This window comes from Theropithecus gelada, chromosome 19 (assembly GCF_003255815.1).
Source record: "Theropithecus gelada isolate Dixy chromosome 19, Tgel_1.0, whole genome shotgun sequence".
NCBI lineage: Eukaryota > Metazoa > Chordata > Mammalia > Primates > Cercopithecidae > Theropithecus > Theropithecus gelada.
Window position 1 is genome coordinate 5652852 of NC_037687.1, and position 11966 is coordinate 5664817.

The 11966-nt window shown below is 57.7% G+C and overlaps 2 protein-coding genes across 12 annotated transcripts; one reads left to right on the plus strand and one right to left on the minus strand.

Moving 5' to 3' along the window:
- Positions 1-49: 49 nt before the first annotated feature.
- C19H19orf70 (chromosome 19 C19orf70 homolog) lies at positions 50-3475 on the minus strand. 3 transcript variants are annotated; one of them, XM_025365733.1, is made up of 5 exons: positions 3032-3475; positions 2636-2824; positions 2168-2345; positions 1927-1978; positions 50-277 (listed from the first exon to the last, which is right to left on the minus strand). In XM_025365733.1, exons 2-5 carry the CDS (start codon positions 2710-2712, stop codon positions 180-182), a joined length of 405 nt encoding a protein of 134 aa, XP_025221518.1. In that variant the 5' UTR covers positions 2713-2824; positions 3032-3475; the 3' UTR covers positions 50-179. The 3 variants fall into 3 exon arrangements, with proteins under 3 accessions (XP_025221518.1, XP_025221520.1, XP_025221519.1); XM_025365735.1 differs by lacking the exon at positions 2636-2824; XM_025365734.1 differs by lacking the exon at positions 3032-3475 and having other exon boundaries at positions 2717-2782.
- On the plus strand, positions 3339-10622 carry HSD11B1L (hydroxysteroid 11-beta dehydrogenase 1 like). Of its 9 annotated transcripts, XM_025365724.1 has the most exons (9): positions 3339-3848; positions 5754-5854; positions 6791-6915; positions 6999-7129; positions 8505-8616; positions 8989-9080; positions 9371-9464; positions 9592-9757; positions 9849-10622. In XM_025365724.1, coding segments are annotated over exons 2-9 (918 nt in total). In that variant the 5' UTR covers positions 3339-3848; positions 5754-5852; the 3' UTR covers positions 10045-10622. The 9 variants fall into 9 exon arrangements, with proteins under 9 accessions (XP_025221509.1, XP_025221510.1, XP_025221511.1 ...); XM_025365725.1 differs by lacking the exon at positions 5754-5854 and having other exon boundaries at positions 9332-9464; XM_025365726.1 differs by lacking the exon at positions 5754-5854 and having other exon boundaries at positions 6829-6915.
- The last annotated feature ends 1344 nt before the right edge of the window (positions 10623-11966 follow it).

The window sequence follows — 11966 nt, forward strand, 5'->3', positions numbered from 1 at the left end:
ACCACCAGGCCGACCCTGTGCCCCTTGGGGCCAGCACACGGGTCAGGGAACACTTCCGAAGTCCTTTATTGGGCCAGCAAGGCCAGGAGCTGCCCTCGCAGTGGGGTCCCAGTCTGGAGTCTTCAGGTCAGTGGCAGCCCTGCCCATTCTGGCCCGGGCAGGCGGCCCCTGCTGACTCGCTACTTGGTGCGTGCCTTCACATACTCCCAGCCCTCCTTGGAGTACTCGCGGGCCTTGGAGGGGGCCACCGACAGAGCTGACATCACCGTCATGATGCCTGTGGGAAAGGGACGGCCACTGGTGATGTTCCCCTCCCAGCCTCACCCAGCCTCCAACCCCTGGGAAACTCTAAGAGGTTTTTTTTTTGGGTGGTGGGCAGGGGGACAGGGGACAGAGTCTCACTCTGTCGCCCAGGCTGGAGTGCAGTAGTGCGATCTTGGCTCACTGCAACCTTCACCTCCCGGGTTCAAGTGATTCTCCTGCCTCAGCCTCCCAAGTAGCTGGGACTACAAGTGCACCACCATACCGGGCTAATTTTTTTTTTTTTTTTTTTGGAGATGGAGTCTTACCTTGTCACCCAGGCTGGAGTGCAGTGGTGCAACCTCGGCTTACTGCAACCTCCGCCTCCTGAGTTCAAGCAATTCTGCTGCCTCAGCCTCCCAAGTAGCAGCTGGGATTACAGGCGTGCACCACCAAGCCTGGCTAATTTTTGTATTTTTAGTAGAGATGGGGTTTCACCATGTTGCCCAGGCTGGTCTTGAACTCCTGACTTCAGATGATCTGCCCGCCTCGGCCTCCCAAAGTGCTGGGATTACAGGCGTGAGCCACTGCACCCAGCCTAATTTTTGTATTTTTAGTAGAGATGGGGTTTCACTATGTTGGCCAGGCTGGTCTTGAACTTCTGACCTTGTGATCTGCCTGCCTCAGCCTCCCAAAGTTCTAGGATTACAGGCGTGACTCACCGCACCTGGCTTTGTTTTGTTTTTTAGAGACAGGGTTTCCCTCTGTTGCCCAAGCTGGAGTACGGTGGTGTGATCATAGCTCACTGCAGCCTTGAACTCCAGGGCTCAAGCCATCCTCCTGCCTAAACCTCCCAAGTAGCTGAGATTACAGGCACACACCACCATGCCCAGCTAATTTAAAAAGACTTTTTTTTCTTTTTTTTTTTTTGGTAGAGAGAGGGTCTCATTATATTGCCCAGGCTGTTCTCAAACTCCTGGCTTCAAGCAATCCTTCTGCCTTGGATTCCAAAAGTGCTGGTAGCCATGAGCCACCACACCCAGCAAGCAAAATTTTTTTAGAACAACTTCCAGCAGAAACTGAGGCAGAGGTGGGGCAGGGCCTTGCCTTGTCCAAGCTCATAGGACAAGCTCCGACGTGGGCCCAGGCCTCCTGCCTCTCATTCTACCAGGCGTTGTACAACCCAGCCCTCAAAGGCTCCCCCCAATCCCCTTCGCTAGAATCTCCACTCTTTTCCCTTGTATTTATTTATTTATTTATTTTTGAGACAGAGTCTTGCTCTGTCACCGAGGCTGGAGTGCAGTGGCGGCACCTCTGCTCACTGCAATCTCCACCTCCTGGGTTCAAGCGATTCTCCTGCCTCAGCCTCGCGAGCAGTTGGGACTACAGGCATGCGCCACCACACCCATCTAATTTTTGTATTTGTAGTAGAGACGGGGTTTCACCATGTTGGCCAGAATGGTCTCGAACGCCTGACTTCAGATGATCCACCCACCTCGGCCTCCCAAAGTGCTGGGATTACAGGGGTGAGCCCCCATGCTAGGCCTCCTTTCCCTTTTAGATCCCTAAGAGACACATGTTGGGCAGGAAGGGGGATGGACAGAAAGGAATGGCCAGGAAGTGGGGAGAGGGGCTAGACTGGGGTGTCTGCAGCAACCTCCCAAGTAAAGAAACTGGTTGCCTTACCTGCATTCCAGGAGTCACGGACGGGAAAGTAAATCTTTGGAGGGGCTGGGAGCTGGGAAAAGAGATGAGCAGAAAGAAGTGGTGAAAAGGCTCAGCAGCCCATCCCCAGAAGCGGAGGGAGGAGGACAGGCCTGAGAATCAGGCCAGCATAAATATGGAGAACAACATCATGCAGGGCTGGAGGAACCCCCCAAGAGCTCACCACCCGCCAAGCCCTGGCCTCGCTCCCAGCCCGGAGTACCTGGGGTATCTGCAGGCCCGTCTGCTGACACACGTACTGGCTGAACTGGTACACGGCGGGGGGAACCACCTCTCCAGCCTTCTGTAGGGCTGCCTGGCTCTTGTCGCTGGGCCCCAGCAGCTCCTGGTCGTACACCAGGTAGACGGCGCCCCCAGCCACACTTCCCTTGATGAGGAACCTGCGGGCAGGGACGGGAGGAGCAAGCTCAGCGGACACTGACCGCCACGCTCAGGAGGTAAAGGCCCACGGAGACAGTGAGACCCTCCTGGGGGCTCACCGTCCACAGGTGACACTCTGTAGTGTAGCACCGTCGACCCAGACTCCCATTATACACAGCACTCGATTTACAATGTGCAAGGCAGGGCGGCTGGACGCCACTTCAACTGATAAACTGAAACCCGGAGGGGGAGAGTGGGTCACTCAAGGTCCCACAGTGAGCGAGGGCAGTGAAGACGTAAGATCCTTGACATTCTAGAAGCCTTCCAGCCCTGGAGAAACCAAGTGTTCCTGGGCGCCTCCTGCCCGCTGTCACTCCGAGCACGCATTCACCTCCCATCCACGCCAGCGGCAGGATTCACCGGCATTCCCACTTCACAGAGAAGACAACTGAGGCTCGGAGGCGGAGGCTGACACCGCGAGTGGAACGCCAAGGGCTCGCTGGGAGGCAGGAGGGAGGAGACTGGCGACCTCGGGAAGCCCCACCCCGCTGGAGCCTCAGTTTCCCTATCTAGCCCATAGGCGGGGGACGAAGGGGAGGTGACCCTACGGAAAGCGAAGAGCAGATCGGGACCAGACTGAAGACAGGGGTGCCCACAAAAAGGGACTTTTTCGGGGACTCGGGTCCCCTCCGGCTCCCTCACGCACCTCATCAGCGACCACACCCGGGCCACCATGGTCGCTCGGATCCACGCGCAAGGACACTCGACTCGCCCGCCGCTTCCTGTCGCGGCCCCGCAGAGGCCTCTGGGAGGTGTAGTCTTTCTTGCCCGACGCAAGGTCCTCTGGGAGTCGTAGTCTCTTACGGCTCTGAGACGCCAACGAAAGGCTGCGGTCCCGCAGCGAGGGGCCGCTGGGAAATGGACGCTTTAAGGCCCGGGCCGCCTCAAGGCTGTCTGGGAAATGTAGTCAGCACGGCGCTATTTGTACCTGCCCGCGGAGCCTCCTGGGAAATGTAGTTCGGCCCGGCCCGGTCCTGGCAGCGTGAGGGGAAAGAGGCGTTAGGTGCCTGGCTGAAGCCTGAAGGTGACTCGAGAAGAAGTCGGAACCCAAGAGATCCACCCGCGCCCGCGCGGGGAACCAAGGGCCCGGACCTAGGAAGAGTGTGCCTAGAAGGCGGTTGTCACGGCAACGCGAGGGCGGGATTGTTCGAGAGCGGCGGCCCCCTCACGTGATCGATTCGGAGGCGGGGCGTCCGCCCAGGGGGCGGTGCCGGGCCCCTGCTGGGAGGTGGAGACCAGGCGGGGACTGTTGCCCGGCGACGCTCCGGCGCTGGGTCCCCGCGGCCTGGCTCCTCCCCGGGAGAAGGTGGGCTTCGAGTCACGTGACCCGGGCCCTACGGGAGGGGGCGCGGTCGGGTACCCGGCAGGAGGCTGCGGAGAAGAGAGGACTGTGGGGGCGTTCGCGTGGCTCCCAGGCTGGGACCCCAGCCCTGCTGGACAGTGGGGGAAACAGGCCTGAGTGGGTGAGTGCACGGTTTAGGGGTGCGCAGCGGGTCACACGCCCGCTTTGTTCAGAGGGGAAGCTAAGGACCGCCGAGGTCAAGAAGGGGCCGGTGAGTTTTGCAGAGATTTGGCTCCCCCCCATTTCTCCCGCATTTCGGCCGGGCTGCTTTAACCATTCATCTGCCCATCCCTCTGTCCATACGTCCATCCTTCCATCCATCCATCTGTCCATCCACCCATCCATCCTTCCATCTATCCATCCACACTTCCGCTCATCCATCTGAATCCCCATCCATCCACCCATCCGTTCATCCATCTGTCCGCCCATCCACCCACCCATCCATTCATCCATCTGCTCCCCCATCCTTCCACCCATCCATCTGTCCACCCATTCATCTATTTATTTGGCCATCCGCTCATCCATCCGTCCATACATCCATAAATACATCCATGCATCTGTCCGTCCATACATCCGTCCTTCCATCCATTTATATGTTCCCCCCGTTTATCCATTCATCCATCCATCCATCCACTCATCTATCTATCCATCCATGCATCTGTCCGTCCATCATCCATCCATCCACCCATCCGTCTATTCATCTGGTCATCCACCCACCCATCCATCCTTGCATCTGTGCATCCATACATGCATTTGTCCATCCATCCATCCATCCACCCATCTGTCCACCCGTCTGTCCATCTGGTCCCACTTCCCCCTGCCGGGCTGCTGCAGTCAGTATGGAGCTGGGGGTGGAAAGAGGGATGAGCAGAGGGGCTTCATGAGCTGTCCCTGGCAGGGAAAAAGGTGGAAGCTCGTTTCTTGCTGTGGGCATGCCTGGTGTGTTTGGGGAAGGCGAGGAGTTCACTATTTTGAGAACTGAACGATTCATTGATGGGGCCGTGGGAGAGGAGGAGAGACAGGTAGTCAGGGTCTACACCTGCAGGGCCTCATGGGGTGCAGTGAGGAGCCTGGTTTCCACCAGTTGCAGTGGGGACCCCTGAGAGGGTTTGGAGCAGGCAGGGCCGTGGCCATGTTGCTTTTGACACAGATGCCTTTGGCTGCATGGACAGGAGAGGCAGGGAGGGAGTGAGTGTGGACATGGGGAAGCCAGTGGGGAGGTGGGCAGACCAAGTGGGAGATGGAAGGGAGGCCAGAGGAAAAATGGGGGTGGTCAGGCCAGGAGTAGGGTCTAGGAGGGAGGTAACAATTTGGGAGCCCTGGAGAGAGAGAGGAAGGGACAGCTGGGGAGAGATTGGAGACGGAGAATGGATAAGACCAAACCATGAGCTCATGGGGGTGAAAGGATACAAGGAGGTGAGGACAATGGCTGGGTCTCCCATTTAGGGACAGGGGACAGTGGGGCTATTACTGTGTTGGTGAGCTGGGAAGAGAAGCAGGTGTGGGGTGACATGCTGAGCCTCGATTGGGTCCTGCTGGCTCTAAGGGGCCTGGAGGTTGTCAAGAGGAGACACCCAGAGGACAGCAGAGGCAAAGAACCTAGGGCTGGACCTACAGATGGGAGATTTCGGGACTCCTCAGTGATCCCCTCCGTCTGGTTTGTCTCATCTTCATGGTTCTGGAAGTCCTCTTCCCCTTGTCCCACTGACTTTTTCTTTTTTTTGAGACGGAGTCTCGCTCTGTCGCCCAGGCTGGAGTGCAGTGGCCAGATCTCAGCTCACTGCAAGCTCTGCCTCCCGGGTTCACGCCATTCTCCTGCCTCAGCCTCCCGAGTAGCTGGGATTACAGGCGCCCGCCACCTCCCCCGGCTAGTTTTTTTTGTATTTTTTAGTAGAGATGGGGTTTCACCGTGGTCTCGATCTCCTGACCTCTTGGCCCGCCTTGGCCACCTGGGATTACAGGTGTGAGCCGCCACGCCCAGCCTTTTTTTTTTTTTTTGGTATGGAGTTTTGCTCTTGTTGCCCAGGCTGGAGTGCAATGGCAAATCTCAGTTCACTGCAACCTGCATCTCCCAGGTTCAAGCAATTCTCCTGCCTCAGCCTCCCAAGTATCTGGGATTACAGGCATGTGTGTGCCTCAGCCCCCTGAGTAGCTGGGATTACAGGCACCTGCCACCACGCCTGGCTAATTTTTGTATTTTTAGGAGAGGTGGGGTTTCACCATGTTGGCCAGGCTGGTCTCAAACTCCTGACCTCAAGTGATCTGCCTGCCTCAGCCTCCCAATGTGCTGGGATTCCAGGCGTGAGCCACCACACCCAGCCCAAGGAGGTCACTTTTGCACTGAGACTTGAAAGAAGTGAGAGAGCAAGCCATTTGATTATATCTGGGAACAGCATTCTAGGCAGTAGAAATAGCCTATGCGAAGGCCCTGAGGCAGGATGGTGACTGGCTTTTTTTGTTGTTTGTTTTTTTGAGACGGAGTCTTGCTGTGTTGCCCAGGCTGGAGGGCAGTGGCACAATCTTCTCAACTCACTGCAAGCTCCATCTCCCGGGTTCACACCATTCTCCTGCCTCAGCCTCCCGAGTAGCTGGGTCTACAGGCGCCCGCCACCACGCCTGGCTAATTTTTTGTACTTTTAGTAGAGATGGGGTTTCACTGTATTAGCCAGGATGGTCTCGATCTCCTGATCTCATGATCTACCCGCCTGGGCCTCCCAAAGTGCTGGGATTACAGGCGTGAGCCACCGCGCCCGGCCAGCTGGTTTCCAGGAACAGCAAAGGGTCTGTTTTAGTGGAGCAGAGTAAGCAAGGAGGACAGGTCCGCGCAGGGCGCTTGTGGCCACCAAGGAGTCTGGTTTTTATTCTAACTGGAACAGGAAGGATTTTCAGTCCAGGGGAGGCAAGGTGTGTGGATGGAGAGGGCTGAGAAGGGTGGAGGGAGAGGGTGCAGGTGCGGTGGAGCCACCGTGGTGGCCTGGACAGGTGGTGGCTGTGGAGAGGAGGGCGTGGATCCAAGGCGGTGGCATCACCAAACACCCACCAAACGCGGTGGCTGTGGGCCAGGCCTGTGCCGGCCACCTCTGTCCCCTGTCCCTCTGCAGGCCCACAGAGGACCATGAAGGTGCTTCTCCTCACAGGGCTGGGGGCCCTGTTCTTCGCCTATTATTGGGATGACAACTTCGACCCAGGTGAGCACCTGGGGTTGAGGGAGGGAGAAACCGGGCCAGCCGTCCTGTCCTCCGCCCAGAGTGACCACCCTGGCTATGGCCAGCCAGCCTCCAGGGAGCACGAGTACTGCTGACAGGGGCCAGCGCTGGTGTCGGTGAGGAGCTGGCCTACCACTACGCGCGTCTGGGCTCCCACCTGGTGCTCACTGCCCACACTGAGGCCCTCCTGCAGAAGGTGAGCCACCCCATGTCTAGATGAACGGTGGGGGTGCTCATGGCGGGAGGGAAGAGAGCCTAGGTTTGAATCCCTGCAATGATCCAGGCTTCCTGTGTGACCTTGGGCAAGTCGCCTAACCTCTCTGAGCCTCTCAGTTTCCTCATTTGCAAAACGGGGACAATAAAACCATTTTCTGGCCAGACACGGTGGCTCACGCCTGTGGTCCCAGCACTTTGGGAGGCTGAGGCAAGTGGATCACCTGAGGTCAAGAGTTCAAGACCAGCCTGGCCAACATGGTGAAACCCCGTCTCTACTAAAAATACAAAAATTAGGCCAGGCACGGTGGGCTCACGCCTGTAATCCTAGCACTTTGGGAGGCCAAGGCGGGCAGATCACTTGAGGTCAGGAGTTCAAAACCAGCCTGGCCAACATGGTGAAACCCCGTCTCTACTAAAAATACAAAAAAAAAAACCCACCAAAAAACAAAAACAAAAACAAAACAAAACAAAACAAAACACCGGCATGGTGGCAGGCACCTGTAATCCCAGCTACTGAGGTGGCTGAGGCAGGAGAATTGCTGGAACCCAGGAGGTGGAAGTTGCAATGAGCTGAGATCACACCACTGCACTCCAGCCTGGGTGACAGAGAGAGACTCTGTCTCAAAACAAAGAAAAACAAAATTAGCAGGGCATGGTGGCACGAGCATGTAGTCCCAGCTACGTGGGAGGCTGAGTCAGGAGAATCACTTGAACCCTGGAGGTGGAGGTTGCAGTGAGCCGAGATCGCACTACTGCACTCCAGCCTGGGCAACAAAGTGAGACTCCGTCTCAAACAAACAAACAAAAACCCCACCTTCTCATGGGTTAGGATGTTGTGCCAGTGCAGTGAGGCGGTGACTGGAAAGTGCAGTGTTTCTCAGCAAATGAGAGTATTGAGTGTCCATGCCTGTGCTGATAGCCAGGGTTCCTCAGCAAATGAGAGTATTGAGTGTCCAGGCCTGTGCTGATAGCCAGGGTTCTCAAACTCCAAGGGAAGGATGGCCACTTCCTAGCAACAAACAGCCCATTGCTATTTCAAGGAAGGGTATAGCTCTTGGGCTCAACCCTTTCAGTTTTTCAAGAGAAGCTAGCAATCTGGAAATTGTAGGTGAAATGTCCTGTTTTAGATGTTGGTGATTGACTAACCACCAAATTGGCCAGCATTCTGGCCCGCAGGCTCCACTTTGTGCCCCCAGCAGTGGTACATTTTTGGGAATGGTGTCGAATGGGGCTCGAGGCTCAGAGTGAGGGGGGGGGTTTTCGGGGGGGGGCCCCCCCGGGGGTGGGGGGGGGGGGGGGGGGGGGGGGGCGCTGCTGTAGAGGAGAGGCCCACGGGCAGCTCTGGCCCCCCCCAGGTGGTAGGGAACTGCCGGAAGCTGGGCGCCCCCAAGGTCTTCTACATCGCTGCGGACATGGCCTCCCCTGAGGCGCCCGAGAGTGTGGTGCAGTTTGCGCTGGACAAGCTGGGTGAGGGGCTGGGCCTGAAGCCTGGAGTCCAGGACCTTGGCCTAGGCCTTAGGGACAGGACCGGAATTGGGCTGTGGGTGTGGCTACAGTAACAGGTGTGTCAGGGCGGAGACGTATGCGGACTGGAGGCGTGGTCGGGGCGGAGTCTCATTGCATCTTGGGGAAAGAGCTCTGAACGGGGCCTCACTGAATGGGGACGAAACCTTGCTAGATCCAGGGAGTAAGGCCAGGGCTGGGTGTCTTTGATCGTAGGGGGAGTTACCTGGGGCGGAGTTCACTGGATCAGCGCTCTGGGTGGAGCTAAGATCGGGGGCGGGGTTTGATCGTTGTCTTGGGGAGGGGCCTCGGGGCTGACCGGCGTTTCTGGGCCAGGAGGGCTGGACTATCTCGTGCTGAACCACATCGGTGGCGTCCCGGCCGGCACGCGAGCCCGCACCCCCCAGGCGACGCGCTGGCTCATGCAGGTGCTCCGCTCCTCCGTGGCCCCAGCCCGCCCCTCGATCTCAGGGACCGGTGGTCCGCTCCCTTCGCGGCCGGGGCTCTGCCAACTCCTGAGCCGGCTCTCCACCTTTCCCGCCCCGGCCACGCCCCTCCTAGCCCAAGGCCCCGCCCCGGCCTTGACCCCGCCCCCGGGCCGGCCTTCCGGGTTTCTGGCCCCGCCTCGGACCCGGTTCTGGCCCCGCCCTCCGGGTTTCTAGCCCCGCCCTGCCCCTAGGCTCCGCCTCTGCCGGTGACTCGCGAGTGCCACCTGCAGGTAAACTTTCTGAGCTACGTGCAACTGACGTCGCGGGCGCTGCCCAGCCTGACGGACAGCAAGGGCTCCTTGGTGGTGGTGTCCTCGCTGCTCGGTGCGTGCACTCGGCCCCGGCTCTGCGGGACGGGGAGTGGGGAGCTCGATGCGGGTGAGCCTGGAGGGTCTGGGCAGGCTTCCCGGACGACGGGGAGCCACTCAGCCGCTGCTGTCCGCGCTCCCAGGCCGCGTGCCCACGTCGTTCTCCACTCCCTACTCAGCGGCCAAGTTCGCGCTGGACAGCTTCTTCGGCTCCCTGCGACGGGAACTGGACGTGCAGGACGTGAACGTGGCAATCACCATGTGTGTCCTGGGCCTCCGAGATCGCGCCTCCGCCGCTGAGGCAGTCAGGTGAGGCCCGGGCGAGCCTGGGGTTGGGCTGGGGCCCATGGGCGGCCGCCCAGCCCCAGCCGCAGTCCCCACCGCGCCCTCCCGTCCCCAGGGGAGTCACGAGGGTCAAGGCGGCCCCGGGGCCCAAGGCAGCCCTGGCCGTGATCCGCGGCGGCGCCACGCGCGCAGCTGGCGTCTTCTACCCGTGGCGTTTCCACCTGCTGTGCTTGCTCCGGCGCTGGCTGCCGCGCCCGCGGGCCTGGTTTATCCGCCAGGATCTCAACGTCACGGCCGCTGCTGCAGCCTGAGCACCGGGGGGTGCCCCTTAACGTCCCAGACGGGAACGCTCCTCTCTCCAACTGTCCCTGGAGCCAGAACACTCACAGAGACACCCCTGAGAGGGTGGCCATAGCCCAAGATGAAGTCATCAAGACAGAAAAGCAAAACCGAGAAAAACGACGGGCACCTGGAACCAGTTACAGCTTTGGAGGTGCAGGTGCCCCTTGTTAGGTGCCTTTGTCCGGGACCTGCAAGGCCTCACCTGTTTGGCCTTTATTGATGACATGACTGCTTCCATTTTGCAGATGAGGAAACTGAGGCTCAGAGAGGTCACGCCACCCTTGAGCCACCCATGGACCCCTCTGCATCTCCTGTCTGTGTTTCTAAGTCCCTGATTTATTTTTTCCACTCATTGCATCTGGGATTATCTCCCCCATCCCCTGCCAGCTTCCCCCAGCTGGGGTCTCTGGTACTCTTCACACCTGCAGGGACGTCTACACTGTTCGTCTAGCTGGTGGCAGGGTCTGAGGGGGAGGAGGAGGGAAAGAGTGTGTTCTGGGCTGGACCCAGCCTCCTGTTTGTGAATAAAAACTCTTCTTCTCTTGCATATATGTTGTTCAAATTCCTTGGTAATTCCAATTTGCTAGCAGAGGGAGTGGGGTGTATGTATCAGGATCCTTGACTCTCAATCCCATTTCACAGGTGGAGAAATGGAGGCTGAGAGGGCCAGGAGCCGTGGCTCACGCCTATAATCCCAGCACTTTGGGAGGCCAAGGTGGGCAGATCACTTGAGGTCAGGAGTTTGAGACCAGCCTGGCCAACATGATGAAACCCTGTCTTTACTTTTTAATTAATGTATTTATTTTTGAGACGGAGTCTCACTCTGTCGCCCAGGCTGGAGTGCAGTGGTGCTATCTAGGCTCACTGCAACCTCCACCTCCGGGGTTCAAGCGATTCTTGTGCCTCAGGCTCCCGAATACTTGGGATTATAGGTGCAGGTCACCACACCTTTTTGTTTTTTTTTAGTAGAGATGGGGTTTTACCATGTTGGCCAGGCTGGTCTCGAACTCCTAGCCTTAGGTGATCCCCCAGTCTCGGCCCCTCAAGTGCTGGAATTACAGGTGTCAGCCACTGTACCCAGCTGCAAATATTTTAATTAAAAAATTAGCCAGGCGTGGTGGCATGTGCCTGTGGTCCCAGCTAAGGAGGCTAAGGCAGGAGGATCACTTGAGCCCTGGAAGTCAAGGCTGCAATAAGTTATGATTACAGCACTGCACTCTCTAGCCTGCGTGACAGAGCAAGACCCTGTCTGGAAAAAACATGAAAGCGCTAACCCCAATTAGAGCAGCCCTAAATCGAGACTCCGTCTCGTATATTAGTAGTATTAAAGGAGAAAAATTGGAAACTTGTGTGTTTCCGCCACGTGATTCAGTTATTTACTTCCCGTCCCTGCACCACCTAAAATTACATCAGATGTCCCCAAGGGGCACTATTACACGTTGCTGTATTCGGACCGAGTCCAGAGCTTGACCAATTGATAGATAATGAAACCAATACCCTCGTTAATGGGACTTTTTTTTTTTTTTTTTTTTTTTTTGACAGAGTTTCGCTGTTGCCCAGGCTGGACTGCAGTGGCGCGATCTTGGCTCACTGCAACCTCTGCCTCTGGTGTTCAAGCAATTCTCCTGCCTCAGCCTCCTGAGTAGCTGGGATTACAGAAGTATGCCACCATGCCTGGCTATTTATTTATTATATTTTTGAGACGGAGTCTTGCTCTGTCGCCCAGGCTGGAGTGCAGTGGCGCGATCTCGGCTCACTGCAAGCTCCGCCTCCCGGGTTCACGCCATTCTCCTGCCTCATCCTCCCGACTAGCTGGGACTACAGGCGCCTGCCACCAGGCCTGACTAATTTTTTGTATTTTTCGTAGAGACGGGGTTTCGCCGTGTTAGGC

What these genes read in the sequence shown, in the direction of transcription:
- HSD11B1L (XM_025365724.1), top strand. An exon ending in GGATGACAACTTCGACCCAG is followed by an intron (nt 6,916 to 6,998) that starts GTGAGCACCTGG and finishes GGCTATGGCCAG; the next exon opens with CCAGCCTCCAGGGAGCACGA. An exon ending in CTGAGGCCCTCCTGCAGAAG is followed by an intron (nt 7,130 to 8,504) that starts GTGAGCCACCCC and finishes GGCCCCCCCCAG; the next exon opens with GTGGTAGGGAACTGCCGGAA.
- C19H19orf70 (XM_025365733.1), bottom strand. Translation starts at nt 2,712, where the DNA reads ATGCGTGCTCGGAGTGACAGCGGGCAGGAGGCGCCCAGGAACACTTGG. An exon ending in GGCTGGAAGGCTTCTAGAAT is followed by an intron (nt 2,346 to 2,635) that starts GTCAAGGATCTT and finishes CCCTGCCCGCAG; the next exon opens with GTTCCTCATCAAGGGAAGTG. An exon ending in CGGGCCTGCAGATACCCCAG is followed by an intron (nt 1,979 to 2,167) that starts GTACTCCGGGCT and finishes CTCTTTTCCCAG; the next exon opens with CTCCCAGCCCCTCCAAAGAT.